The sequence below is a fragment of the Chelonoidis abingdonii genome, chromosome 9 (genome assembly GCF_003597395.2).
Source record: "Chelonoidis abingdonii isolate Lonesome George chromosome 9, CheloAbing_2.0, whole genome shotgun sequence".
Classification (NCBI taxonomy): domain Eukaryota; kingdom Metazoa; phylum Chordata; order Testudines; family Testudinidae; genus Chelonoidis; species Chelonoidis abingdonii.
In genome coordinates, this window is record NC_133777.1 from 58,953,574 (window position 1) to 58,981,346 (window position 27,773).

General features: G+C 40.6%; 1 protein-coding gene across 2 annotated transcripts in view; it reads left to right on the forward strand.

Annotated features, from left to right (window-relative positions):
* The window catches only part of ADAM10 (ADAM metallopeptidase domain 10), a 133,783-nt gene that overhangs the window by 61,465 nt on the left and 44,545 nt on the right, over window positions 1–27,773 (forward strand). The window contains exons 3-5 of one of the 2 annotated variants that reach the window (XM_075069588.1): window positions 6,619–6,737; window positions 10,067–10,225; window positions 26,272–26,375. In XM_075069588.1, coding sequence (XP_074925689.1) covers window positions 6,619–6,737; window positions 10,067–10,225; window positions 26,272–26,375 — 382 coding nt within the window. The remainder of the gene's footprint in view (window positions 1–6,618; window positions 6,738–10,066; window positions 10,226–26,271; window positions 26,376–27,773) is intronic. The other variant, XM_075069589.1, reaches the window with a different exon arrangement.

A 27,773-nucleotide genomic window follows, 5' to 3' on the forward strand; every position in this document is an offset into this window, starting at 1 on the left:
GACGACGTCGTGTGAACGGATACAGCGTTAAATCGGTATATCAGCCATTAAACCGATTTAAAGTCGCAGTGTAGACCTGGCCTAAGGCTGCCTTTACATGCCTGTTAGTCTTTACTTTGGTTAGAGCTGTGTTTCCAAGTGTGCAGGAACTTCTCTTGGTGAGATATCCCAAGTTGCCTTGTGCACAAGGATAACAGTTGTCTCTTATTTTATAGGAACCTGATGTAGAAATAAACACTAAATGCTTTGCATACCTTAGCTGTCATCATATTGAGTCAAAATAAGGATGTCAGTAGTTTTCAGCTGTTTGATTTGTATGCAGTAATACTGTGCATACCTTTTTATGGCTAAAGTAAAATGTAGGATAGATATAATTATAGCTTATGAGAAAGTACCAAGGTTTTGTCTGAGCATAGATAGCAACTGTTTCAACTACAAATCTTCATGACAAAGGGACAGTCTGACCTCAGACAGTTGTAATTTTTTTTTAGTAAAATTGTTGAAACTGACTTTTTTAAAGCAAATTATGCAGTAACTTAAACATGGCTCATTATCGCATCTCCATGGTTATATATAATCAGTTCATCGATCATAATTAAAATAACAGCAATAATAAAAAATCTATTAAGTGAAAAAAATACAAAATCTGAAAATCTGCAATAATCATAATTAAAACCACAGTTCTTGAATATTTTAATTCAACTCTGGAGGTAACATCACTGTATGAAGTGTACTTTTATGCTAATATGGCAAACATGAAATATGAGAGAATTCGTTCTCTCTCTATTTTTTTTGTGGAAACGAGTGAAAAAGATTATTTAACCAGTGTTCAAGCAACATAGCTTGCTGGATATTGGTACTGCCTGTGTGGTGCTTTTTCAGGTTTTTTTTCAGCAATATGTGACTGCAAACAAGAAGGTCAAAGCCATATTTCAAATGTATTACAATTCAGTTTATGCATTTTAAGAAGTTTTTGCTATGTCAGTTTACGTAATTGTACTGAGCAAAATGGTTCATTTGCTTTCATTGCTAACAATAGGTAGCACATTAATAAAATGAGACTACAGTGCAAATCCCCAAGCACAGAAATTCAAAGGTAAGAGTCCTGTTGTTGAGGTACTATTTTGATCCCAAACTGTAAATTAACGTGGTTGTGTAGGTTTAAACCAATATCTATCTTTTAAAATATGTAGTATAGAATTTCATCATTACCACTGCCTATCTAAAGCTTTGGGGCTTAATTTAAATTGTTGAAATTTCATCCTTGAAATCAAATAACTTTCATCCCCCTCCCATATTTTCATCCTTGGAATTAAAGTAGAAAATTCCCACAAATCCTTAGCAAAAATTAATGGTAGTGACTTGCTAAACATGCTGAGTTATGATGATATTCTTTTGCTATCCTGGAGTATTTGCAAATGACTAAGAGGAGACCTGTTTGTTCCAAAGCTGTTTTTAATCAGATTATCTAACAGATTTATTTATTTATTTAGTTAAATTAACTGAGGTGAGTAGGAAGTGATGAGGAAAGAGTGAAGTCACTATGTAAAAACATAAAAGGATGTATTTTTATTTAAACCACTAGTCTGTTTTTACTTGTGACAAACTGCTTTGTTCATAATAAAAAGTTCAGTCACACTGCTTTAATTAGCATTTTTGTGTTATATGTAGCTTTACTCATATACTGGAACATAGTGGTGTCATTAGAAATCAGGAATGCTAATTCCAGTGGCTATTGAAAGTTTACCTTACAGGCCAGTTTGGTAGGTATGGATTCCCAGGATGGAGGTATTGATTCCTAGGATGTACACATTCTCAGATAGCAACAAAAAAAGTTTTATCATAAGGTACAGGTCATTTACCTCAATTGCCGTTGTGGAGTAGAAAATGCAAGATTGAAGAATGATGTGTAAATACCTCAGAAGAGGATTTTAGTGTCAGTTGAGACATGGAGCCTGTTTATCCTACTCTGTGTAATTTTAGGTTGAATCCAGTATATTCTGACTTTGTATATAATTTCCTTTTGTAATAAGGCCAGCTGCATTCTCAATTCCACTTACTTCAGTTGAGCAAGTGTGTCTGAGAGGAGAATTCGGCCCTGATTATATAGTATTCCTACACCTGTTTTTCATACCTCTCTTAAGTAGTTACGTAGTTCTCAGTGTTAGATATAATAATAAGCGTGTCCTTTATTTTCCAGTAGCTCATGATTGACTTCAGTTTATATAAATAAGAACTGGAAAAGTTTAGTCTTGGAGTACTGTATTTTATTTTCAATATGCTACTGTATCCCATGTAATATAGAGATCAAGGATCATTCTTTGCTCTAAGGATATAGACTAAGTTAAGGGTCTGCAGGCAGAATAAAAACATTTGAATTTCCTTTTAGAAAGAATACCATTCACTTGAGTCAGCTGTGATGGAGGTCTTGCTAGGATTTTTAACACACCAATGAAATCAGGGAGACTACATTATTCTTTCACACATGGGCCTCCCCAGGAGGAAGATTGCAGTCCCTCAAATGTGAGGGTGGAGATCTGTTACTAGAGTTTCAGCAGACGAATGGCGTCAAGGGCTTGTTTAAACACACCAGTTTGTCTTAAATCAGTTTTTAAAAATGTATTTAAATTCGTATAACCTTGTTAAACTTGTATATGACACCTATATCTGTTTAAACCTGCCATATCAATTTATCTTGATTTACAGGCATAATCTGATAAGAATGTCCACACAAAGGTTTTAACAGTCTGTTTAAAACAATACCTTTTAAACCAGTGCTGTGAGTATAGACCAGGCCTAAGCAAGAGCATATTGTGAACTTCGTTATACTGCGAATCATCAGCCTGATCAACTTCATTGTTTAAAATGGATGAAGTTGGCCACCAGGGCAGTTGTGTAACTTGTCAGTGTAATATCAAAACAAAGTAATATCTAATATTTTAGTTTTATTCTGTAACCTTAAATTCCTCAGTTTTCCATCTATTTGTCATTCGGTCTCTAAATATTTATAGTTTACAAGTACATAAAGTATATATCTCTAGAGATGTACCATTTACGTAAGGACATCCTGTAGACATAAACTTTCAGTGAGACATTTGTTTTCTTCTTACTACCAAATATAAAGTTTGTCTACCTAATCTCTTAAGCTGTGTAGCAGTGTGCATTTCTCATCCTGTCATAAATTACTAATTTACTTAAAGCTAATCTACCAGATGTTAACTTTGAGTATTGAGATTACTTTCTCAAAAGATTAATATAGAAAATGCTATTTTTTTGCTGGAGTGGTGTGTGTACTATTTAATAGAGTAGTTTAGAGAACAGGAAACTTAGTGCTTTGTTTCTTATTACTGAGAAGTAATATGGCTATGGAAATATAAGGATAGTTGTATTTGGAGGTATTGCTTATTGCAGTTTGTATTGGTGTTTGTATTGAAAAATCCAGAGAAAAAACTTGTCTGAATATAGACTTCACTATGCATTTTTCTCAGTTTAGATGAAATTGAGTCTTAATATTAAGAAAATGCTGAAGATATTTTTAAGAAACTTGAAAACTGAAGATATTATTTATTATTTAATTGATGTGTATACTGGAACAAAATTGGATTGAAAGTGACTGACAATGTGACTGACTTCAGACATTAACACCCTTCATTTTTTTATACTGTGAGCACAAATGGACAGTAGGTTTCATTATGTAAACTCTGAATCCGAATGTGTTTACACTGTGTACATCTCAATGTATAGGGGAGAAATTGGTTTTTTTCTTGTTTAAACAATGGATTTAAGAGAAGTCAATATTGATGTGATAATTGTTTGCTTGCTAGCAGATTAAGGGGAAAGTAAAGATGGAAAGAGTCCAGAATATTTATTATAATGACTACAGAAATGAAAATTACAAGCCAAGTAAAATCCTTTTTATATATGCTTATTTCAGCTTTGTCTCACTAATTTGATTATTCTTCATAGTCACTCTGTTTAGGCCTATTTGACACTTTCTACCGTTAACAGTTAGTCCTGCCTCCTTTATGCGCACGAAGACTTTTTGTAGCTGCTCCAAGTGTTCTGTCCATGAATCAGAAAAGATGTCCACGTCAATGCAGGTTCTCCGAATCCCGCTAGGAGACTATGCACAAGTTTTTGGAAAGTGGAGAGTGCATTTCGCAGCCTGAAAGGAAGCACATACAAATTCATACCCCCTACATGGGTGCTGAAGGCTGACCTTTCCTTGGTGGATTCATCTAGCAGTACTTGCCAGTACCCCTTCTTTAAGTCTAAGGTAGAGATGAACTGAGCCTATCCCAGTTTCTCCAATAGCTCATATGTGCGTGGCCGTGGATAGTTGTCTGGGCAAGTTACAGCATTTAGCTTAACGGTAGGGCACGCAAAAGCATATCTCCCCATCTGTTTGAGAGATAGAACCACTGGAGAGAATTCCCGGAGAGAATCACAAAGAGAGCACAAAACAAAAACTCCTCCCACAGATTTGAAAGTATCTTCTTCCCTTATTGGTCCTGTTATTTGAGCTTTTTAACCCCTTACAGGTAAAGGAGGGATTTTATGCTACTCTATATGACACTCCCTCTTTCTTGATTTGAGGTAAAGATCTGGGATGGCCCTTACTAATGACATCTGAGGCAGGATATATGCAGTGTTGTAGCCATGTCAGTCCCAGAGTATTAGAATGGAGCATGGTATGCATCAATGTCACAGAACAAATTAGGAAGGATGGTTTAGTGGTTAAGGCATCGGACTGGGGCTAGGGAAATTGGAGGTAATACCCTGCCACAGGCTTTCTATGTGAATCTTGGGCAATTCTCTTAATCTTTGTTCCTCAGCTTTGTATTTACAACATGGTAATTCCATGTTGTCTTGCATATTTAGATTGTAAGCACTTGACAGCAGGGCCATCTCTTGCTATGCTTGTGTAGTGCCTAGAACATTGAGTCCTTGATTTCAGTAAGAGTCTCTACGAGAGGAGAAGAGAGGAGGATAATATTCTGTAACACAATCTCCATCCAAGATTTCAGTAAGGATAATTGTCTCTGTAGCTTGAGAAGGATGAACGTCGATCTGTGTTGAACACATGAATTCAAGTTAATGTGTTATGAAGCACATATGTTATGAGGCAAATGGGTTCTTTGACAGCATCTCCAACTTCTGTCACTATTCCCTTCCTATGTGATTCTGAAGCTGGGTAGGTTCCTCTGCTGATAGGTGTGCTTTTGGTTCCTTGCTAGTAGTGCTTCCTGAGAACAGATCAAAAACTCGAAGCTTGACCACCTCTCAGAGGATGTAGACCTAGGAACGTTCAGGAAGATTAAGACAGATCACCTGAAGGTGCAAAATCAGTATGAATCTTTAATTGATTTGTCTTAACTTCTGTGTGTCCATGTAGACAAGCCTTTAGATGTCTGGCTTCATGTGAATCCATTCCCTTGGTGTTTAGGAGTGGCAGCAGCACCTGTGTCCATCTCATTGTTTGAATGTACAGTAAGGCACTTCTGTAATGAGGAGGTGTCATACAATAGAGATAAGACCTAAATGAAACTGATATTGCAAACTTTATTAAACAAAACCCAGGTTGATTTTATTTTAAGAGCTTCCTAGTGTTGGGAGGGTGATTCTATATGCAAAACAGGAAGCTTAAATGTTGCAGTACTGATTAATTTAGATGACTAAAATAAGTTGCCAGGTAAAGATAATTATTATTTTTGTTCAATTGGACTATGCAGTTGTTGATTTAAAAAAAATACTTTATTAATGTGGCACTTGTCATACTGTAATATAAATAATAGCGTAGGAGTGAAAATTAATTTTGGGCCTAATAGCTGTGGATCACTAGTGGTGTATTAGTTATTGCAGCACTTGTAAAAACTGTCATGTTTAAAAAAAGCAACAAGGCTGACGTTTTATGTCCTGATAGCTTTTTCTTCCACTTAAATATTAGAGGTTGAATTATAAATCTGTGCTCCTGATTTCCAAAGAGATCATTTATATTTCTAGTGGGATTAAATATAGTTGGTATGTTAAATATAGGTAAATCTGTTCAATTTAGATATAGTTGAACTGCTGTAGCTGTAGTAATCCTTGCGCATTTTTTTGAACTTTTTATTACAAGTGTTGGTGTCCATCTTACTTCTGAATTTAATATCAAACTAAGCTAACAGTATACCTGTACTTTAAGTCTCTATGCTGGAAATTGCAAGTAAAATAAATTGAAAATGAAGAGATTACTAATTTGAATAGTGTATAATGCTTTATCAAAGAAAAGATAGCTCTTCCTTTAGTTACTCCTGTGTTTTATGGAGGAGTGGGAACAAAAGCCATAGTTAAGGCTGAGCAGGTAAGATTAGGTTTGTGAACTTTTAAGAGTGGCCATGATTTCTGTCTTACATTATTTTGTTAGTATAGTTACATCAGAAACTTCTGAATACCATTATGTACTGAACTGAAATAATTCTTATAATACATTTATCTGTCTCGTGCTCTATGTAAGGAATATTGTTTCCATATTCGTAATATTTTTAAAGGATTTGCAAGGTGTTTTTACTATCTACATTTTAACACAGTCTGTGTTCAGTCTATATTTCAGTTTACTATTTTTTGTTTACTTCATAGACACTTCAACCTTCGAATGAAGAGAGATACGTCCCTCTTTAGTGATGACTTCAAAGTAGAAATATCAAATAAAGTAGTTGATTATGATACCTCTCATATTTATACTGGACACATATATGGCAAGTACAACAACAATTTCACATTGATTAAAAAGTGCAATGATTTTAAGCAAATACTATTTGATTTTAATGTTGCTTTGATTTATGAAGTGGAAAATACTTGATCAGATTGCACAGATATTAATTTAAAATGTCCTTAATTGAAAAAATACTAAAATATGATGCATGGACATTGATTGATCTTTTCCTAACTTAGTTTTGGTGGATTTACTGCAAAATACTTTCATAACTTTTTTAAGTCATTCAAAGTCTGAATGTCCTTCATTTTAAGCACCTTCTCAAGAATGTGGGTACTGTACTTCTGAATACAGTCTTTCTTTCCTTCCTTTCTTCCCTCCTTCCTTTCAAACAGATGGTGACTTCAGTCTGTGTATTTTCACTTAAAGATGAACTAAACCAGATGGCTGAACAGTTGATTTGACCATCCCCTATTCAGTTATACTGCTGAGTGGCCCAACTACAATATCAGGCAACATGGTACCTGAGGGATTCTGACAAGCAATGTGGTGAATTTAGACACCCATATCCCAAAAGATGGCCCCTGTAAAAATTGTATGTAATCTGGTGCTTAGCCCTTGGAACAAGCTGAAAGTGGAAGCTAGTCCTGACCTTCCCCGTAATGCTTGCTGGAAAAGCTTGAAATTTTCTGTTAAGTTTCTACAAGGATTATGAAATGGCTACAGATGATTGAGTATGAAATATTGAATTTGATGCCTGTTGAAATTTACTTCCAGAGTTCACATACCTTGAACTATAAAACTTTATGCTCATATCGAATGGTGAAGGGAATCCAGAGAGTCTTCATCAGTGTAGAATCAAGAACTCGGTCATTGACTGTAAATGCATGCATTCCAGAATATATATAACTGGAGATGTAAATTCTGGGGGGTGGGGAAGAGTGTTCTCCACTACTGGTGGTTCATACACAAGATTTTGGTTCCTGTTAACAACGTGTCTCCATAAGAGAGCACCATCTAACAAGTGATATACTTATGGTATCTTGCCCGTCTTGCACCCCTCCTTGCTCCAAAATAAAATGTTGGAAGACATGTGGGGTTACATAGTTGGTTTCCTTAAGTGTGTTCTGGGCTCAAATTTGAGGGTGGGGGTAAATTTGCAGTCATTTTTGTCATGGTTTTTTGGGATACAGCCCCTACAAAATGTCATGCTTTTACATCTCAGAGTGCTTGAATGCTTGTGTATAGCCAGACTGTCTTGAAGACAGCCATGCCCTGTTGGAATCTGGGGTAAGATATGTAGTGGAAATCTGGGGTTCTTTGGTTAAAGGGTTCATATGAGAGCCCCCCCACAAATGTCCAGTTTTTAATTTGCTATGTGCTCTAAAATCAGGTACACAGTGAAGCTAGGGTGGGGAGCTGAGAATAAGCAGGCAGGTCTTATACCATTGACAGGTACATAGTTCTCAGATTTTGTAGGAGTGGAGTGTAAGGTCAGGGAAACTGTAAGAAGAGGCTCATCTTAAGGCAAAAGATCAGCTTCAGCTCTTCGAGGGAAGTGCTTAGTGAAGAGGCCCTGGCAATTGATCCATTTACCTCAACTCAGCTGGTTGCTTGAGGAGGCTGGTTTTCATCTGCAGTCCCAGTGACCATGAGTTCAGATCCGCTCCTCATCTGACTCTTGTGATTGAATTTTAAGCATGTAGAGTCCACATACAGATTCATCTGGGTTCATCTTGTGTCTGGAATCGTAGCCATTCTCAATGCAAATGATCTGCTGGGTCCTAAAGGGATAGCCAGACTGAAACTCTCCTCACCAGTCCTGCTGGTTTCTCCAGCTGCTAATTGTGGACATGTGAGAAGTGCTAGCAAAGTCTCTCTACAGCACCCCTTTGGTCCCCTAATTGCCCCTCAATTGTGCCCTATGTAATTTTGGAAAACTGGAAGTTCACATGGAAAGATATTTGTAGGATATACATGCCTTGTTCCTCATTCTATTCCAGAACATAAGATTAACTTTCCCAATTTAAACATTGGTAAATGAGCAAATGCAAAGTTGAAAGTCATTTCAAGACTTTCCCATATGAGCTTAACCCCTTTTTTTTCTTCTTGATGTCTGAACAGAGGAGTCTTCGTCATCCCTTAGCCTCTTCCAACCAGTAGCAAGGATTCAGGTCACTGATGCTTTACAGCAGGGGTAGGCAACCTATAGCATTCGTGCCGAAGGCAGCATGTGAGCTGATTTTCAGTGGCACTCATGCTGCCTGGGACCTGGCCACCGGTCCGGGGGGCTCTGTATTTTAATTTAATTTTAAATGAAGCTTCTTAGACATTTTAAAAACCGTTTTTACTTTACATACAGCAATAGGTTAGTTAAATATAACAGACTTATAGAAAGAGACTTTCTAAAAACGTTAATGTATTACTGGCACGTGAAACCTTAAATTAGAGTGAATAAATGAAGACTTAGCACACCGTGTCTGAAAGGTTGCCCACCCCTGTTTTACAGAATACAGTGAAGGTCCACTGAAGAGCCTGAATAGGAGTGCTGATTTGGAGCTGTACAGGGCTTGCTTAGAGAAAGGGGGTTATGATACTGTGATAATCCCAGATCCCCTGTGCGGGATCACTTAGTTTAGTGGGAAAGTATTGCTTTAACATTTTCCAGTGTTTTGCTTTTTAACACTTGGGCCTGGTCTGCACTAGGGGAGGGTGTTGATGTAAGATACGCAACTTCAGCTACGAGAATACTGTAGCTGAAGTTGAAGTATCTTATTCCAACTTACCTCCTGTCCTCATGTAACGGGATCGACGTCCGCGGCTCCCCCATCAACTCTGCTACCGCCGCTCGCTCCAGTGGAGTTCCAGAGTTGATGGGGAGCGCGTTCGGGGATCGAGATATGGCATCTAGATTAGACATGATATATCGATCCTGATAAATCAATCGCTACCCACCGATACAGCGGGTAGTCTGGACGCACCCTTGTTTTGTTCTTGTAACATTAACCTTTTGAAGTACATGTAAGGGACTCGAATTCTGTATTTCTTGGTTTGCCAATGTTGGAAAATCATGAGTACAGGGCATTGCTGCGTACCTATTACTTTATCTGTATGTTAACCAGCTGTTCTGCATGTGAATAAAAATATATCTGAGGTGGTCATGGGAATTTTAGTTTTACAGCTTTGTGCTTCAGAATTTCCTTTCTGAATTCATGTTTCAGGTGTATTCTCGTAAGTAAGTTTAATTCACACACTGTTTCCTGTATTGATTTCAGAGTGTATCCTGGAAATGTCTTTGTATATAAACTGTAAGAATGTTTTGAGATGGATGTAAATGTTTTTTCAAAATGCACTTGCTGCTTTGTTTAATAGGCGAACAGGGAAGCTTTAGCCATGGATCTGTTATTGATGGAAGATTTGAAGGATTTATCCAGACTCAAGGTGGCACCTTTTACGTTGAGCCAGCAGAGAGATATATTAAGGACAGAACTCTACCATTTCACTCTGTCATTTATCATGAAGATGATATCAGTAAGTACTCTCACTTTGTGCTGCAGACAAAGAGAAAACGTTTTCATTAAATGTAAAACTGCCTAAGCCGTTGGTAAGTTTCAAACTGAGGGGTCTATGGAGACAAATATTCCAAGATTCTCATTATCATAGAACAGTACAAGTCATGATGTCCTGAAGTGATCCATGTGCAGTTATGGTATGAAAGGAATCGAGCGCAGGCACAAAGCTTACCCCACTTCAAACTTTTATTTGTTTTTTGGTTTTTTTTTCATTTGCTACTTGGCCTCTTGGACTAGCCCTCTAGCTGCCAGACTAGTGTATTAGTGGAGATCTTTCCTGCAAAGTTAACATAAAGTCTTCCCTTGAGCTTCTTAAAATGTCACATACTGGCCATTATGCTTTCTTGTGAAGTTCTTTGGTATCCAAAAGGAGGGATGAGTAATCTTAATTCACATTAAAGTGCTCCTAGCTTCATATAATTGTGTAAGAAAGATACCAAATTTAGCCATGTGGAAAGCAACAGCTTTCCCTGCACATATGGGTCCCAGACTCCTTCAGACTGGTACTTTAAAAGGTGCAGTAACAGCCAGCATCTGGCATTCTGGGGCACAGTTCTGAGGGGAGTTTTCAGTTGTTGAGGAAGTGCAGAAAATGCTAGCTACAAAGGTCATAGATTGTAATGCTAGAAGGGACCATTGTAATTATCTAGTCAGACCTCCTGTATAACATGGGCCTAAGACTTCTGTACATTTTGAATTAATTCCTGTTCAAACCAGAGCATATCTTCTAGAAAACCATCCGATTTTGATTTAAAAATTGCCAAAAATGCCGAATTCACTTCGACCTTTGGTAAGTTGTTCCGTGGTTAATTACCCTGTTGTAAATGTACATCTTATTTCCAGTCTGAATTTGTCCAGCTTCAACTTCCAGCCTTTTGTATCATGCTGTACTCTTATCTGCTACATTAAAGAGCCTATTATTAAAGTTTCATTTCCCACATAAGTAGTTACAGACTGATCAAGTCGCCCCTTATCCTTCTCTTGTTAAACGAAATAGCTTGAGCTCCTTAAGTCTATTGCTATAAGGTAAGGCATCGTTTTTTAATACTTTAATCATTCTCATGGCTCTTTTCTGAACCCTCTTCAATTTATCAACATCTTTCTTGAACTGTGGACTCCAGAACTGGACAGAGCATTCCAGTAGTGATTGCACCAACACAATAGAGGTAATATAAGCTCCCCCACTCCTACTTGAGATTTCCTGGTTCATATATCCAAAGATCACGTTAGTGGCAGTCCTTTTGGACACACATACTATGGGAGCTGGTGTTCAGCTGATTATCCGCCGCTATGCACATACCTTTTTCTCAGTCACGGCTTTCCAGTATAGTGTCCCCCATTCTGCAGGTATGGACTATATTCTTTGATCTAAATGTGTAACATTACATTTGGCCATATAAAATATGTTCAGCCTTTCCAAGTGATCCATATTGCTTTGTAGCAGTGACCTGTCTCCTTTATTGCTCCCTGAGCATTTGCATCATCTGCTTGTGCACATTAATAATAATAAGGTTAAGTAGTTATAGGGCCAGGACATCACTGAGACCCAACTAGAAACATCCCTACTTGATGACTCTACCCTATTCACAATTAAATTTTGGGTTTGTCTACACCAGGGGTCGGCAACCTTTCAGAAGTGGGGTGCTGAGTCTTCATTTATTCACTCTAATTTAAGGTTTCGCGTGCTGGTCATATATTTTAATGTTTTTTAGAAGGTCTCTTTCTACAAGTCTGTAAATTATATAACTAAATTAATGTTGTATTGTAAAGTAAACAAGGTTTTCAAAATGTTTAAGAAGCTTCATTTAAAATTAAATTAAAATGTTGATCTTACGCCACCGGCCCGCTCACCCAATGCTGGTCTCGGGTTATGTTCACCTAGGCCAGCAGTGGGCTGAGTGGAGTCCAGGCCACAGGCCCCAGCTGGGAAGGGTCTGGCAGCCAGAACCCCAGACCGGCAGCAGGCTGTGCGGGGTGAGCAGATGGGACCCCATACGGGCAGTGGGTTGAGCAGCTCAGCCCACTGCCACTCAGGGGTTCCATCCGCCAGCTCCTGCCAGCTGGGATCCTGGCTACTGGACCCGCTCAGCTCGCTGCCGGTCTGGGGTCTCAGCCCTGCCCACATACAGTGGGTACCTACCTTCTCCCTGGTTCTGGTCCATTGTCTTCCTCTCTCTGCACTGAGCTAGGGGTGGGAGTGGACCGAGCACAGGGATGGGGGTAAAGGGTCTGGCGAGGAGCTAGAATGAGGAATGGGGCTCAGAGTTGGGGCAGGAGGTATGGGTGTGGGGGCACTTACTGGGCAGCTCTCATTTGGTGTGAGGGGTGCAGGTGGGAATGTGAGTGGGGGTGCAGGAGCTCCCGTTTGGTGCTCAGGGTGGGGGTGGAGATATGCAGGGTGCATGGGATGTGGTGGGGCTGGGGATGTGAGGGGTGCAAGAGTCAGGGCAGAGGGTTGGGGGCATGTGAGGGGGGGTGCAGGTGTCGGGGTAGGGAGCTGGGTATGTGTGGGGGTGCCAGAGTCAGGGCTGGGGTCATGGGGGTGTGAAAGAGTCAACATAGGGCTGGGTGGTACAGGGCTCAGGGCAGAGGGCTGATGTGTGTGGTAGGGGTCAGGGCTCAGGGCAGAGGGCTGGGTGACTGCCCCCCCTCAGAACCCTCCCCACTCCTTGTCCCAACTACCGCCTCCTGGGACCCCGCCCCCTGGGACCCCACCCCCTGTCTAAGCCTCCCTGCTCCTTGTCCCCTGACTGCCGCCCCAGGACCCTACCCCTACCTGTCCCCTGACTGCCCCAACCCTTATCCACACCCTGCACCCAGACAGAACTCCCTGGACTCCCATGCCTATCCAGCCTCTCCCCGCCCCCTGACAGGACCCCCCAGAACTCTGGACCCATACCATCCCCCCCTGCTCCTTGCCCGCCCCAACCCCTCTCCACACTCCTACCTCCTGACAGCCCTCCTCCAGAACTCCCAACTCATCCAACCCCCCCCCAGCTCCTTGTCCCCTGATCACCCCTTCCAGAGACCCCCACCCACCCTAACTGCCCCCCCTGACCCTCCTTGTCCCCTGACTTCCCTGACCCCTATCTACTCCCCCAACCCCTAACAGACCCCGGGACTCCCATGCTCCATCCAACTCCCCCTGCTCCCTGACTGCCCCCTCCAGAGACTCCCCACCCCTAACCACGCTCCCAGGATCCCACCCACCCTGGTCCCTGTCCCTTGACTGCCCTTACCCAACCCCCCTGGCCCCTGACCCGTTACCACGAGGCTGCCCGCTCATCTGGAGCCGCGTGTGCGTGCGTGCAGCCCCGCCCCGCCCCTCCCCTCCCCTCCGAGTGCTGCGCACGAGGCAGCAGGGCTCCAGATGAGCAGGGAGTGTCTTTCCCTCCCCACGGACCCAAAAGCTGTCCCACAGGAGCGCGCAGCCATGGCCCCCAGAGCGCTGCGTGCACGGCGGCAAGGCTCCAGGGGAAGGCAGAGGAAGGGGCGGTGGCTTGCTGCGCTCGGCCGGACGCTCCGGCTGGGGAGCGTGGACCCTGCAGCTTACCGCGTCGGCAGGATTTTTAATGGCATGCAGAGTCCCAGCAGACAGCCGCATGCCATTAAAAATCAGCTCGCGTGCCATCGGTTGCCGACCCCTGGCCTACACTGTAGCTGTCTATACTGCAGCTGGAGCTCAAGCTAGCACATTAAAAATAACAGCATGAGCATTGTAGCTTGGGCTCTCAAGCTTTAGTTTTTATGTCAGATACTGACTCCTTATTTGCTTTATTAACCAAATTTATAATGTCAAAAATATATAAAGTTTTAAAAGATCTATTTTCCACAGTCCTGTGTCAGTTGCTTCATTATTTTGACAGGGATCAGTGTCAGGCTGATAAACCTATAATTACCAGGATCATACTGTTAATCTTCTAAAAATATTGGTACATCAGCTTTCTTCCAGTCTTCTGGAACTTCCCCAGTGTTCCAATCCAAGAGTTATTGAAAATAGCTCCTCAGCCAGCTCTGTAACAGCTCCTGTTTACTTGTTGTCCTGACCTGCTGATTTTAAAATGTCTGACTTTAGAGCAGTGGTCGCCAACTGGTCGATGTGATCGACTGGTCGATCTTAGAGGATCTTCTAGTCGATCGCGATCTCTGGCAGCAGTGCAGTGTGGCTGCCACTTAAGGCAGACTCTCTGCCTACCCCAACCCCTTACCGCTCCCAGAAGCGGCCACTGCAGCCCTGGGGATGGGGGGAGAGGGCGGCAGAGCAGGGGTCTCCCTCTGTGCCCTGCTCCTGCCTGCAGGCAGTACTCCCACAGCTCCCATTGGCCGGGTGAGCTGCGGGGTCAGTGCTTGGAGAGAGGCAGCACACGGAGCCACGTGCCTCCCGCCGCAGGGGCGCGTAGGCCCCTTCTGGGAGCGGTGTCAGCCTGGGATAGGTAGGGAGCCTGCCTCTAGCCTCACTGCACCTGGTGCCCCGCATGAGACCGCACTCCAACCTGGATCCCTGAGCCCCATCCTGGAGCCGGCATCCCAAACTCCCTCCTGTACCCCAGCCCTGAGCCCCCTTCTGGAGCCAGCACCCCATACCCCCTTCTGCACTCCAAGCCCCAGCCCATACCCTTCCTGCAGCCAAACTCCCTCTCAGAGCCCGCACCGTGCACTCCCTCCTACACCCCAACACTCTGCCCCAGCCTGGAGCCCCTCCTGCACACACACTCCCTCCTAGAGCTTGCACCCCTCACCCTCTTCTGCACTCCAACTCCCTGCCCCAGGCTCAGCCCAGAGCCCCCTCTCACATTGTGAACCCCTTGGCCCCAGCCCAGAGCCCGCACCCCCTCCTGAACCCCAGCCCCAACCTGGTAAAAGTGAGCGATAGAAAGGGAGTGGGGGGGCGGGGCTCGAGGACGGGCAGGGTAGATTCTGGATTGCCTTTGGATTAAAAAAAAAAAAGATCTTGGGCGTAAAAAGGTTCAAGACCACTGCTCTAGAGGCTGCTGTTTTAAAGTCGTCCTGAGTTTCTGTTAGAATGGAAAGAGTTTCTTCATCATTATCTATTTAATTTTGCTTTGATTTTTTTGATTGATATCATCTTAGGATAACTTCAGGGCTTCTGTACATTGTAATATTTTAAAAATTAATGTATAATGTTTACTAAGACACCTCAAAACGATTCAGCGAGACACCTTCCAAAGCATACTGTCTTAGATATGTAATCTTGTTTGTGATTGTAGTTTAACAAAACAGGCTCTGTAGAACTTTTTAAAATGAAAACAAGAGCACACATCTTAGTTCTTCTTGCTGTATAATCTATAACTGCATCTAACTCTCATGAAATAGATGCAGATTGACATAGCAGCTCGTACTGGTGAAGCAACAAAAAAAAGCCTCTCAGTGCTAATTCAGCAGGTTGAGGGGTGTGGGAGGAATCTTTTTGTTTTAAGATGGAATATTTTTGGTCAGCCGTGTTTACAATATACTTTTAGAGCCTTTTCAGGAACCATAATGCAACATATGATTAGCATCTCAATGAAGTCTTATTCAGTAGTCAAACAAAAGGGTTTTTTTTGTAAATGGGGATTATATTGTCATCTTTATAAGAAGGCTTTTGTCATTTACAGTGGATGTGGTGACCAGTGGAAGGCAGCCTTCTATTCATGACTTTGAACACAAAATGAATGATTTCAGATTCCTGAGCCACTCCCAGTCAAACTGTTTGTTTTATAACTCAGTGCCAATATGATGCAAATTAGTTGCATTCATTGATGGATTAGTTTTGGAAACCAGTTCTTCTACACACTGAGGCTTTCAAAGGAACTTTTTTTTTAAATATGTGAACTGTATAATATGTTCTTGAGTCACATTATTAAATACAAAATGACTTGCATGTTTACTCAGGTTAGTTGTGAAAGGGAAAGCCTGCTCATAAATCTTTTACAGTAAGTCATAAAGGAAGTGGAAATTTTGGTGGCCTCTTCAAGGCCTTGGAGAAATTGTGTATTAACTTTTAATCTTTTTTTTTTTTTCTTTTTTTAAATCCTGTACCTGTTTTGGTGAGTCCATATTTTGGTAAGGTAGGATTATTCACCATGAATAAATTTACCCAAATTTACAAATTGTGTTTTTAATTACAACTTACATTTCTGTGCCCACTACTTATGGTCACCATCTTGTAGATAAAAATATTTTTGAAGGTGTTATGGGAATCCAGTGTGAGTGGTTGGTAGTTCAGAAAAAAAAACTACTCCTTTAATACAGGTTTAACTTTAACAATTTTAAAACTTCTATTTATAAGTTTTTCTTAAATCACTTCAAGTGAGGAACCATGTGTCTAAATCCAGCGTACTTTTAATTATTTAACCATACATTGCTTAGTTCATAGCACTGTTTACTAACAAACGGGGGAGGGGGGAGTAACCTGGTTTCTTGCTCTCCAGACTGATATTACACTTGGTATTCTGACAGAGTAAAAATAGATTTTTCACTTAAAACATCCCTGGTTACTAATGTCATTAACACTTCATAGCTATTCTGCCTCCTAGTTACATGTAAAGTGTTATGGCCCTCACTAAATATTGAGGAGAGTAGGGATTTTAAAGGGATTATATGTAAGGATGTGTAAAAAGTTCCCTAGTGTGGCTTCTGTTTCAAATATCTAACACTTGTAGGAGAATAGGGAAAATAGTTTTACAATTGTTCAACGTATTACCTTGCAAGTCTTTGGCCAGAAGATCATCCTATTTACATCCAATGCAGGTTCATTGTAGAGGTCCAGATGCCTTTCTTGACTTTACTGGAAAGTTGTGGTCTAGAAGAGGTGATTGAACTTTCCTTTTGGTGAAGGCACATGCTCCTCTGCTGGTCAGCTCTGCGAACACTGGAGCTGGATCAAGTGTTATTTCAGGACAACTGGAGAACCAGAAGGGAGCTATGCTTCACACAGGAGTTTAAAAGTATCAGAGAAGCACTGCCTAAGCCATTGTGATTCAAGGAAGCTCACTGCTTTAGCACTCACCATCACAGGCTGTTCTGGCACCTCCTTCTCATCCCCCAAGATCAGAGTAATGCCCGCACTGAAATGAAAGGGCAGTCCTTGCTGCCCCGCTCCTTGCATAGCAGAAGTGTAGTGCCACTGATTTTCTTTAAAGTGGATATGAGTTCTGTTTGAGACTATATTACTCTGAATACTAGCATAGCCATAGATTCTAATAATTTTTTGTTTTTGGAATATACATATGTCTTATCAAAAGAATACTAATTAATCCAAACTCGTTTGGTGTCAGTATTCCAGTTGAACAATTAACAGCCAGCAGAAAAAGGTCCTAGAAAAATTCTGGTCTCATCTCAGCAAATTTTCTCTAAAAAGTTACCATCATGGAAAGGATCTTCACTTTGAGTAGCATTTGTTATAGTAAAGACAGCTTGAAAAATTCCTGACTGCAAATGTGATGTCAGCTGTTCCAGAATCTCAAGCCAGCTCCTTTGGTAGAGATGGTAGGCACCATCAGCTAGTTAGTGTCTCACTACACTGCTAATATGGCTTTGGTATGTCTGTTATATTTTGATATCACTTAAACCTCTTTAAGGTTGCTACTACACAAAGGGTGTCTCTTGTCCCCTAAAGCTTTTTGGAACATGGGACTTCAAACCCCCATATTCAGATATGAGAAACCCTAGAAAAATACTGATTTTAAGGGGTCTCTACATCTCTGAAAAGCATGCTACGGTTATAAGAAAAAACAAACCACAAACTTATAAGTCCATTTGAGATACCAACGTCTTGTATCATGCTTTTGGAAGTGAGAACTATTTGCCTAAACTGCAGGAAACAGACTCTAGGAAATCCCTTAGCACATTCTTAGCTTCTTAAACTGCGATCTTGTATCCTGGAAAGGCAGGTCATTGTTGACCGATCCCACTAAACAGTATTTTTGTTATCAGTGCTGCTGAACAGGCCACATTGAAGGTCCTGTTGGACTGTATGAACAAGAGTCCTGATTTGGATTTGTGGTGGCCAATGAGTGGCTTTTGGTTCAGGAAGGGGTTCCTATTGCCACCCTTGCACAATGGCAATAAGATTGTGTGGTGGTTGTGTATGTGAAATCTGCTGGACATCATTTTCTATTGGTCGTCACCCTTTAGGTCACTAGAAATTCAAGTCCGAGGTTTATCTTGGAGCCAGGCAACTTAGTCCAATAAAATCCTCCTAAACTAGCATTAATCTTTGAAAAAATCCTGGTTAAGTCAGCAATTTTAAAAATATTTGGTTTATTCCATACCACGGCTTAAGTCTCAGCCCCTCTTGTCTTTAAAAAAAAATATATATATATATATATATATAATTCCCCTCTCACCCCTATGGGTGGTGTGTGTCTTCCTCAACCTCAGGTCCTCTACCAGAGGCCTGGGAGTTTGAGGGTTCTGCGCAGTATCTTAGCTGTTCCTAGCACTGCACTCTTCTGGACAGAGAGCTCTGATGTTTGTACCTAGGGATTGAAGTGGGAGATAATCACAGCAGCTTAGAGTACAGCCCGAGTGGTCTACGACCCACAGGGACACTATTGGCCTTCATTTCCACTCCTCCTAGTCTTCTTTAGCCCTGGTATTCTCCAGACTCTCATATTCCTTTTCCTATATGTGCTTGACGCACACTGGCATGCATATAACTCATCACTCACGCTGTCTTCGCTCCTTGTCTTTACACGAGTCTGGTTATTGGCCAGTACCTGCCTGTTAGTCTGATCTGAAGTCCCACAGAATCTTAGCTGCTATTCTCCAAACCTTACTGTGAAATTCCCATCTGTCTTGGGAGGGTTAGCCCATACGGAGTCAGTATGTCCTGTACACAATGCCAGCCACTTGGTTGTGCCGTCAGTGTATGCTGTTCCTGCCTGCACTTATACATCCTGCAACTAAGTTTTGGACTGTCTCTGAGGCTCTCTGCACAGTCTGCACTTGGGTCCTCTCTAGGGAGAGCCCCTGCTTCAATGATCTGGGCTCAGCTGTCCTGTGCGCTGAATGTGCCATCTAGTGATAGTGTTTAGTCCACGGCCGTCTCCAAAGCCACTGTAGGGAATTTCAAAGTGTACACCTCATCAGCTATCTGTGAGTAAGATCCATGAGGTGTCTCTGGTCTTGCCTCGAGATTCCTTCTGCTGCTTGGTCTTCCCCATGTCTGCTCGCTCGGAGGTTCAGTCTTCGCACTCTGTTTAGGAGGCCTCTTATGATGTATAACTGTGCACGTGAATGTTCCAGGGTTTCATCCAGAGCCAGTGGCCTTCTGACGCCACGCAAGCCCCGCCGTTCTTTTCTGGCTGGTTATATCGTCTGGGGTTGGACTTGGGGTGGAAACCTCTATGATTGTGAGGAGCTTCCGGCGTTCTTCAATCGGCAGCTTCCATTGTCCTATCTTGGGCATCCTATTAAGGCAGGGTATCGATGACTGCAGGGCGTATTGTTGCTGTGTGACATTTTCTTCCCATGAGCTGGCTCTCAGGACTGATTATCGTTGGTGATACTTGGTGTGCGTTCCTGTCAATGGACTCATTACCCGTCGTGGTCATGTGAACTAGGTAGAGACGCAAGGGTAGAACATGTTAGCTGGTCTGGAGATGAATGGGTGCCGACGGTAGTTCAGCCCATCAAAGTTGAACGTCCTACACTCATCTCATAAATACGTAATGCCAAACTTTTCCAGTCGAAATGAAAAATTAAGAATCCGCTAATCACTGTAGATCCAGCGTCAGTGCTGGATAGCGATCGATGTCTCGTTAGTCTCGCACTACAGCTGGTGATGTATACATTTAGAGGAGGGTGCTGATGAGTAGTTCACTCTGGAACTATGTACCTGATCCATCCTTGCGATATGTGCTGCAGGGTTTAAGACTTGAAAGAACAGCGGGGAACAGTGAGTGAGCACCTTGGTATGTAAGTCCGCATTGATGCCACTTGTGCAGCTGCTTGAGTTGACTTCTAGTGTGATCATTCCTAGGTATTGAGTTCAGAGGAAGGTTTTAGGTCTAGTTGACTAGTTGAGTAATTGCGCAGATCAGAGATGCATGTGCGGAATTGAAGTGGCTCCTTGTAGTCACAGATGGTGTCTCAGATGGTTGTCAGATTTGAGTTTGGCGACTGCTATGATCTAATGAGGAGCGGTGTTAGAGTCCATAATCGACTTCTGTAAACAGTATCCTAAGTCTGGTACATGTATGGTGCTAGTATGCTTGGCGCTAGGAATGCTGATAGGAACTTTCCATGTTGTGGGGAAGGGAGGCACGGATAAATGGTGCGAAATTAGTTAGGAAGGTTTCTGTCCTGTGCAGGGTTTAATGACAAACAAACTGGCTCTTGGTTCGCTCAGTTGGTGGGAAAGCATCACGAGTAGATGAAGCGCTGGTTCACATGTGATTGCTAGGGGAGTATCATTAAAGAGGAGCAACTCTGTGATTAAATGAATTTCTTAGCCTGTAAGAGTGGAGAATCGGGAGTGGTGTTCTCGGAGTGCCTGCAAAGTCAGCGCTTTATAATAGTTCTGAACCGCGCAAATGGGAAAGTTATAAAAACTGGCTGAGTGAATGGTACTGTAATTTTGTTTGAGAATTTGGGTGGTGCTGATGTCTACGAGGTCACATGCGCCACTATGCACTGGTGTTTCGTCTTCTCTTAACCATAGTTCTCCATCTGCATTGCGTGGTGGAGAAATGCTACTTGTAACGAGTTGGGACGTCCCTTGATGGTCTTTGGAGACAGGCATTTTACTTTTTGGCTTGTGTTCTTAGTGTATGCTCTTAAGCCTGTAGCCAGTGCTGTGACAGCTTTGTTACGAGCTCTAGCTTAAGATGGAAGTTCAGGCCTGTTTTTCAGTAGCCAGATCTATCTTACCCTACACTTCTGTGTTCCCACGCTGACTCACATCTTCCAGTCTGCTTGCATCCTCCACCTCGCTTGCAAGGGGGGGTAACATCCTTGTTTCTGAATCGGTAAGCAGCAATTCCGGAAATACAGGCTGTAGCGTAACAGTTCATTGTTGATTATGGTGTAGTAAGGAGTAATAAGGGCCTGTTGGATCTTAAATACTATGATGTATCTCATGAGTCCTGGAATGGTTCTCGAGGAATGACGATAGCTAGGTTCCAGGATTAATGCTCTATATAGCGCTGTTGCATGAGGGGGTGGCAGTGAAAGTTTAGCTTCAGGTGATGGGCTGCCATCCATGTTGCTCCCATGGTCTCTTCAGTCTGGGATGCAATGTGGAGTGTCTATTCAAGCTGTGAGACAGTTTCCTCTTAATATTTGAACTTGGGTATCCAGGTTTTGTCTTAGTAAGTGTGATATAGTGTTTTGGCATCACATCCCTATACGTTTCATAATATCCCTCATTAGGTCTACTGTGTAGTAGCATTTCCCAATCATCAGGTTCTCTTTGTTCTCGTCCATGAATGGTTTGTTCCAGTAGCCCACTTATCGTCAGATTGTCCTGGTTCCTCAACATCTGGCGCGGACCTTGTTAATCTGGGCGACGTCCGAGCCGGCATGACTCTCCTAGTTCGTGTCACTCTCATATTTGAGGTAGGCAGGTGAAGCGTTAGGGGGTCTTTTTTTGCCCAAGGACCGCTACTGGAAAGTTATATAAGTTTTATATATATATATATATATATATATATATAAAATATAAAAAAAAAATATACAGAACATAAGAGCACTTATGAGGAAACTGACATGCCTAATTGAGGTAAAAAAGGTCTTGTGATGACATTGTCACTAGTTTACAGAAAGTTACCAAAATCCAATAAAAAAATAGCTTAAAAGACCCTGGCAACAGCCAGCCACTGAACATTCATTTATTAGTAAAAGTAAAAAATAAGTTGGAGAACTTATGACCAGTGTTGTCAAGACATTTTACAGTAATCTTTATATTTAGGGACTGGGCCACAAATCGAATAGCTTATCTTTGAAAGTTTTTTTTATTTTGATAGAGGAAAAATTGTTTTAAAATCTCTCAACATGAAACATGTTATATAAAAACTATTTCTTAAGTCTGTGTGCTACATACACTATCTCTCTCAGGTAAGGAAAGCTTGTTAGCCATATTCTTTAAAGTCATAGACAATGGATTAACAGAAAAATCGTATGTATTGTAAAATATTCTCGGTTTGAGTCTAAAGCAAAAGTAATATTATGTGGCTTTGTAAATTTCTGTATGTTCTAGTGTTAACTTTTCTTTTAGGGTTTAAATGCTCACCTCAAATCCTAAGATAGAAAATGAAATACTAGGTTTTTTTCTGTTCAGTCTTTTCTTTGACTGCCTACTAACTTTTGTATTTAAGGACCTTTAAAAGAAACATACCTTACGATAACCTTTGCCGATATTAGATTTGCAACAAAAACTAACTTGTGACCTTCATTACATCATGTGACTAAAGCTGATTATGAACATAATTGGATTTAAGGCACAACCTATTTAAAGTTTCCCTGTAAATTCAATTCTCCTCTTTCACAAATATGCAACTGACAATATTAAACAATAAAACATCAGACAGATTATTGCCCAGGCTGGGTAGAAATATAAATATTGTGCTCTTGTCTAGTTCAAAGGTTTTCCCATAGAACAAAGTATTGCTGTTCTGAGTTGTGATATTCCATTGAAAAGAAGATACAAGTGTTCCAGGCATTTCTTGTAATGCAGCCATATTTTCCAAAGACACATGGACAATAGATCCTACAGTATTAACAGTGTATTAAACTAATGGACACTTGTTTATCAATAAAAAAGTGCTGTTTCTCAACCTAACTTTGAAAAGCAGTATTTCTTGAAACATGCAGACTACACAAAGCTCACTCAGCTGTTCGGTAGCGCAGTAATCTTGCTGCAAATATCTAACTCAGGAACACGTTAGCTATAAGAAGATCTATGCTGATTATTAAATATAATCAAAAGGTTATTTTTACATACATATATCAGTTTAAGATTTAATTTAAAATTACAATTTATACAGAATACTGTGTCTTTAAAACTAGAGTTCTCTGTATGATATATTTCCATTTGATTCCAACATTCATTCCGACTTGATTCTTTGACATCAGGAATTGGGATCTGAAAGAGAAGGCTCCCATCTTATGTTCATTTCCATGGAATAGGAAATTGTACATTTCCCTGAAATGATTTATTGAATTTATTTAAAACATTCAAATAGAATTTTAATACAAGTGGATAGAAATGTATTTTTCTTTGAAATCTGCAAATTTCAAAATTGTTTTAAAATGAAGTTAATTATACAATAAATGGCAGTGGCTTGAATTTCTGGAAGGAAATTTGTGGAGGGAAGGCTAGACACTGCATTCTTGCTTACTGTGGAGTTAGCTGCTATTTAAAGAAAATGTCATTGGTTCACGCTCATTGTCTAGATAATAGTATTCCTTGTCCTAGAGGCATGTATGTCACTGTTCACTTACTTTTTATGCAGAGGATATTCCCATTCTTAATCTCCTTTTCCCATAAGGTTGCCACCTCTCTTCTCTATTCTTCCTATTTTAAAAGTCAACATGTTCTCTAAGTAGTAAATACCACCGTTTGTAGCTATGAAGTGGCTACTGCACATGTAGTGGGTGCCACCTACAGTTGTACTGTACCATGTCCCTAGTCTCATCTCAGGAAGAACATTTGCTCTTAGAACAGGAGCACACTGCCATCTTGCATTTCAAATTGTTGGAACAAACTGCTTTTGTTTCGTCAAGGTTGTATAAGGGTAAATGCTTTATTATTTGCTTTGGAGTATCAGTGATTTATGCTCCAGAAAACAAACTACTTTTGTGGCATTGATCTGGATTCTCTACTCTAGGGGTATGGTGCAGTTAGAAACAAACTTTGAAGTTTATAACAGTTGTAACTTAGTTTCCATTAACAATCAGATTATTGTAATTCTATATCTTGCTTTTCTCCCTCAGCTTCCCCCCCAAAATTTCATTTTTTAAAGCACAGTGTGTCCATGTCTACATGAGGCTTTCAGCAGCATAGCTCTGTTGGTTGTGTCCCCTCCATGTGTGATCTCGTACTGACTTAGCTCTTTTGGCAAAAGCTCCAAGTGTAGATGTAGTTGTAATAGTACAGTTTTGCCAGTAGTAGTCAGTTTTGCTCGGGGGGGGGGGTGTAAAATAGGCTGTACCAGTAAAAGCACAGCTTTGCTGATGTAAACTGCCTCCGCTAGGAGCACTTTGCTGGTATAGTATACTGGTGCACTTGTACTGACCAGTAAAGCACTCCTGCTGTAGGCATAACTCATGGTTACACTCTGCCAAAGACACTGACCAATAAGCTGTGTTTACTGATACACCCAATAAAACCAGAATGGCTCTGTAAGGTGGGAAACCAAGGCATGAGTCCAGCCAATGTAGGCTTAATCAGTTTTTTCCTTTGTAAATTTCAGACAGAATCATTGTCATTTACAGTTTTTGATCATATATCACACACGATAAAATGGAACAGATAGGGGTCCAAGTTACCGAGTTCTGTTGTATTGAGAAGCTTTCCATTTCACGATGATCATCTCAGTCTCTGGAATGGCGTTCTCCAATTTGAACCCTTGTTCACTTGGGTTTTCATACATTTTGTTCTTCTACATCACAAAATAGTATCCTAAATTATTTAACGTAACCTTTATTTTTCTTATTTGAGTTAGAAATTTATAGGGAAGAACATGCCCTAATGTCAGCATATTCTTATATTTCCCAAATATGGGATTTTGGAGATTTTTTGCTCAGTTTCGCAGCGATGCTCATAAATCATTGAAAATCCTACCATTACAATTTGAAGTACTTATTCAGTCTAGGGCCAAGATGTTTAATTGTTCCCTAACAGCTCTGAAAGTCTTTTGAAATATTAAAATATCGTATGACTTGTAAGGTTCTTTTAATTTTGTTGTAGATGGCAGGAGAGGTTGTAAAATACAACTTGTGCAACCCGTAAATATTCTACAGACTATTCAACTTGGGACACTATAGCACAATCTTCAGGCAATGTGGTCCAGTTGCTGGAAAATGGGACAGGGAATTAGGACATGAATTCTTTTCCCATCGCTGCCACAGATTTACTGTGCGACTGTGAGCAACTCACTGAATTTCTGCACCGAAGTTTTTTCCTTTGTAAAAAGATATAATACCCACTTGTACAGTTCTGATAATTAGTAAGAAAATGGTTCTGCATATGGCCTTGTTCATATAAGATATACATTTCCCATAAGAGCAAATAGATATGTTTGAATATGTTTAATTTTAAGCTTACGTTGAGTAGTCACTAGTGATTGTTTTGTTGTCATATTCATGTTATTGAGACTTAAATTTGTGGGTTGGTGAGAGAATAAATTTGCTCTGGTATAGTAAGAAAGTTCAGAAGTGAACTGAAGGATTTTAAAATCCAACACTTGTTACTTTACATTAACAGAATGCCTAGGGTAGAATTAAAAATGACCAATATTTTAAAACAAGTAATAAGATAATTTCCTCTTACCTACCAGAACCTGATTTCAAGGTCTTCCTTTCTTCAGCAAGAATTCATGACATCATTAGAACCAAAATAATGTAAGGAATACTGCTTTAATGGCCAATGATGTCATTAGCTCTTGCAGTAGAATCAAAATCCTAAACAGTCTGGTCAGGTAAATGCTTCAGTTCACTCTTTTTAAAGCTTATTTTTTATTGTAAAACTATTCATGTTCTAGTATTTTTTTTATTTTAAGTGTCACAATTCATTTGTGTGAAAAAAAAACTACGAAATAAAGTTAAGTTGGTGGCTTATTGGGAATGCTTCTGAGGAAAAAATTCAGATGATCTGTTGCATATTCAAATTGCAATCTCTGAAGATGAGAGATTTTTCCTTAAAGTATCAAGTGAGCAATGTTGGACACTAATTGAAAATTAATCTATCTGATACTTTCACATTTTATACATAAAAGTAAAATTTAAACAAATATTCAGAAGTTGAAAAATCAAAATAACCTAATTTTCCCCACATTTTAGAGTATCCTCATAAATATGGACCACAAGGAGGTTGTGCAGATCGTTCTGTGTTTGAAAGAATGCAGAAGTACCAAATGACTGGTGTAGGGGAACCAACAGCACAGGTACAGCACATGGTATAATGGATCTTATTGATAAAATGAAAATTAAATATTGATATTGCTCCCCTGCATGTGCCCAGTATCCCTTCATTCTTTTCCTGGCCCACCTCACCAGCCCTCCAGTCAAAGTTGCCCATAAAATTTCAGGGGACTTCTCCAGCTTAACAAAAGTATCTGAAAAATCATTTTCCTGTCTTTAAATTGTTTATATTTCAAAAGGCTATTTAAATTTAGGTCCAAAAGTCTACATTCCTGAACACAGGTATAGTATAGATCCTGGTTGATATATATTATGTTTAGGTCAACGAAGATGCATATATGCACAGGTACTTGGGTTTCAGTTGAGAATGTTTTTAGTACAGAACGGAGGTCTGGGTAGATGTTATCTCAAGGTCTTAGTTATTTGACTATTTTTACAGTATTATAGAGTGGCAGTAGTCACTCCATAATTAAGGTTGCAAATGAGTTTCAGTTACAAGTCAGGCTTTGCAGATTTTAGGTGGTGTAGAAGCAAACAATGATGTAGAAGCAATCTTGGAACTGAAAAGTTAGTGACATTGAAGAGCCTATTTGTCTGGTGACTAGCAATTCAGCTTTAACCCACTGAAGACTAACCAGCTTCCTAAGGTTTCTTGGGAGAGAGAAGAGAGGTTGACTCTTGAAGAGCAATCTACTGGTTACAGGCCTCAGTGGACCCAGGAGTTGCTTATGTCTGCACATAGTTCATTTTGTTACATGTAGATTCTTTGTACTATATCCATCACTTGAAATCTGAACACCTTCCAGAGGCAAATTTAGGAACATGAGTGGAATAGGTGTGGGGTCAAAATGAGCCTCAGAATGCCTGCAGCAGGCAATGGAAGTTTTGAGTGGAAAGGCACTTAAAATTTACCCAATGAGGAACCCTACTTCTTTGGTTCTCCTAGGATGCACAGGAGTTTAGGTGTTCCTGATGAGAACCTTGGGAGATCCACGGAGAGGAGAATTGCCCCTCTGTGCTGTCCCTCGTAATCTCCTTAGTCTCCTAGTTTCTCCCCTCACTGCCTACATATTTTAGAATGTGCACAGAGGAGGGAATCCCCTCCTAACAACCTTAATATCTTCAGCAAAGGCAAAATACTCTTTAGTGGATATTAGGTGATGCACAGATGAGAGCTTCCACTCCTGCAGACCTCAGGAAGAAAGAAAATCATTCCAAGTCCTTTGCTCTGCCAAGTTCCATATTAGTTCTGAAAGACAAAACTTGATTATGAAACTATTAAGGCTGCAGATACATATCTGAGTGTTGCCTTTCAAGAACCTTTTAGCTTAAAAAAAGGCTAAAAATTAGATGAGGTTGTACTTCTTAAATACAACATTGCCTTCTTTAAAAAGAACCTTCACTCCACCCTCAGTAAAAAC